Source organism: Austrofundulus limnaeus, unplaced genomic scaffold (genome assembly GCF_001266775.1).
Source record: "Austrofundulus limnaeus strain Quisiro unplaced genomic scaffold, Austrofundulus_limnaeus-1.0 Scaffold442, whole genome shotgun sequence".
Lineage (NCBI taxonomy): Eukaryota > Metazoa > Chordata > Actinopteri > Cyprinodontiformes > Rivulidae > Austrofundulus > Austrofundulus limnaeus.
The window spans coordinates 127,253-129,730 of record NW_013952844.1 but is presented as its reverse complement, the minus strand read 5'-3'; the positions used below and the strand labels follow the sequence as shown (position 1 = coordinate 129,730).

The window sequence follows — 2,478 nt, the reverse complement described above, 5'->3', positions numbered from 1 at the left end:
ACACATACACACACACACACACACACAAACACGCGCACACATGAGCACGTGCGCGCACTCACCCTTCATCTCGCAGCAGTCCTTGGTCCTCTGGTCGGCCTTGATTGGCACCTGGAGCAGGGTCTTCAGGTTGGTCATGGAGGTCAGGTGTCCACCCTGAGGGACGCTTCCAGCCGGGCTGCTGGCCCCAAACTGCGGGCTCGCGGCCCCCGCGGGGATATCCGGCGGCAGGAGCTGGGTGAGAGGCCTGGACATACCTTCCAGTGGGGAGTAAGAGGAGGAGGGGGGTAATGGGTGAGGGTGGGTGGGGGGGAAACACCTGAAGCGGGATGCGCTCGAGATCAAAACAATCCACTCAGTGACAAGTGACGGGCGCGCCGTCCAAAGGTGCGCGGACAGGTGAGGCGTGTGTGCGCACGAGATCTCCACCTGGAACCCTGCGTTCCGCGCGTCCCATGCATAAAAAGGTGCAAAACAAATAAAAACAGATGGAAATAAAATAAAAAACGGGTTTTATCTCCAAACTGGCTGCATGGTGGGCTTTAATTCATCTTCTCAGGCAGCCCGAGCCTTCCCGGGCTGCAGCCGCCGCTTTTCTCTCCGAACTATTTAAACGGACAGATGAGGACATCAGAACCGATCCAAGTCCTTTGGTGCTGGGTACGGTCCGGTGCTCGGTGGATCGAGAAGTCCACCCCCCCTCTGCAGGCGGCGACAAAACAAATGATGACAGTTTGGAAAATAAATAAATTTAAAAAAAATGCAAAAATAAAAGCGGTGATCGGTGCAGAGAGGAGGGACAGATGATCAGAAGCAGAACAGAACCGGAACCCGGCGGTGGGAAAATCTCCAGGACGGAGGGGAGAAAAAAAAATGTCTCCAAAACAAACCTGTGCATAAAGAGCGAAATAAAATCAGATGGAAGAAATAAAGAAACCCCCCCTTAAAAAAATAAAATAAAATCCAGTAGATGATGGCTCTTATTTTCCTCCCTCTCTCGCGCTCCCTCCCTTTCCTACCGTCACGCACAGCCGCGCGCACGCACGCACACACACGCTCATTTCACCCCCCAGTCGTTCCCTCTCTGCCTGTCAGCTGGAACCAACACGGGCCGCTCGCGTCACGTCACCGCTCACGGGGGAAAGGCGCTCGTGGGGGGGATCGTTTGCATGGATTGGACACGCCCACTTTCACACTCACGCTCGGTGGTGTGCGTTCACGGCACGCGGGTTGCGTGGGAAATATTGCCTCTCATTCTGTTAAAAAGCTAAAGCGTGTTTTGATGAGAGTGGGCTGACTCCGAACCCACTCACCGGCGTTGAGGAGTCACGCAAAGGCGGCGCTAACTACTGGAAAAAAGAAGATTTGCGTRAGTTTTATTTTAATTTCCAAAGCTACCCTTGAACGCAGCGTCATTAATATTAAAACATGACTCCGCCTCTCAATTTGAGCCAATAGGAATCTGCTTCTGGTTGTGTTTCCACCCAATCACGTCCCTCGGAGCGGATCATTTTCCTGGATCAGGACCGCCCCTCTCCCGTTTTCTCACGCTGTCATGTAAACAGAGGTAAAAACCTGTAAATTTATCGAAATGCACAGCCACAAGTTGTGCGGGTGCCTGCTTTTATTTACCCTCCTCGGTGTCCTCGACGGATGTTTAGCTACAAACCGGAACAGGAAGCTCATGTGACTCACTGCTTTATGATAAATAAAGTCTAAAATAATTTGCAATCAACTGATAAATGCTTTTTTTTAATGGAACATAATCTATATTTTTAATAAAACATCAACAGTCAGGTGTAAATTTTAAAAAAAAAAGTATAAAAAGTGTTTAAATCGCATTAAATCCCATAAAAACCACCGAATGTTTGCTACCAAAGAATCACGTGCACCTCGCACGCGCCGATTGTTGCCTGCCGGCGACCGAGCCGCGCCGCGATTGGCTGAATCTGGGTCACTCGCTGCCAGTCCAGGCTTCCGATTGGCTAGAAATAGGTCAGAGTCTCCGCCCACAGGCTTCCCCCCCATGCTACAGCCGCGTGACAGCTCTGAGCTTTGAYTGCTTCCAGTCTGGAGGATCAATTAAACAATTTATACTTCATGCACCACTAAACTTTCAAATAAAAAAAAAAACTAAATAAGATAATATTCATATTTAAAAGGTACACAGGCTACATGTGAGATATTAGCCTAATGTTTAAAAAGAATAAAAACGATCACAATACTTTCATATTATAGGAAATAATCAGGGACTTACTTAACATGTTTCTATTTTTCTATGCATGTTTGTAAGTTTTTGAGCTGCATATTTCTCAATATTTATAATATGATCTCACTATATGTTTTATTTGGCATGCTTTATTTTATAACAAAATAAGTGATGCAAACGGTTGACATAGGGTGTGCTGTTTCATTTCCTTATAGTTATCCTTATTAGAATTTATTTACTTATTTTTGTGGAAGAGCAGTCAAGTAGAG

The 2,478-nt window shown here is 47.2% G+C and overlaps 1 protein-coding gene across 1 annotated transcript in view; it reads right to left on the bottom strand.

Annotated features, from left to right (window-relative positions):
* Positions 1–1,755, bottom strand: part of dbpa (D site albumin promoter binding protein a) — a 30,757-nt gene extending 29,002 nt beyond the window's left edge. Inside the window, exons 1-2 of the mRNA XM_014024851.1 lie at positions 1,633–1,755; positions 63–1,550 (exon numbers count right to left, since the gene is read on the bottom strand). Coding sequence (XP_013880305.1) covers positions 63–255 — 193 coding nt within the window. The 5' untranslated portion in view covers positions 256–1,550; positions 1,633–1,755. The remainder of the gene's footprint in view (positions 1–62; positions 1,551–1,632) is intronic.
* Positions 1,756–2,478: the final 723 nt, after the last annotated feature.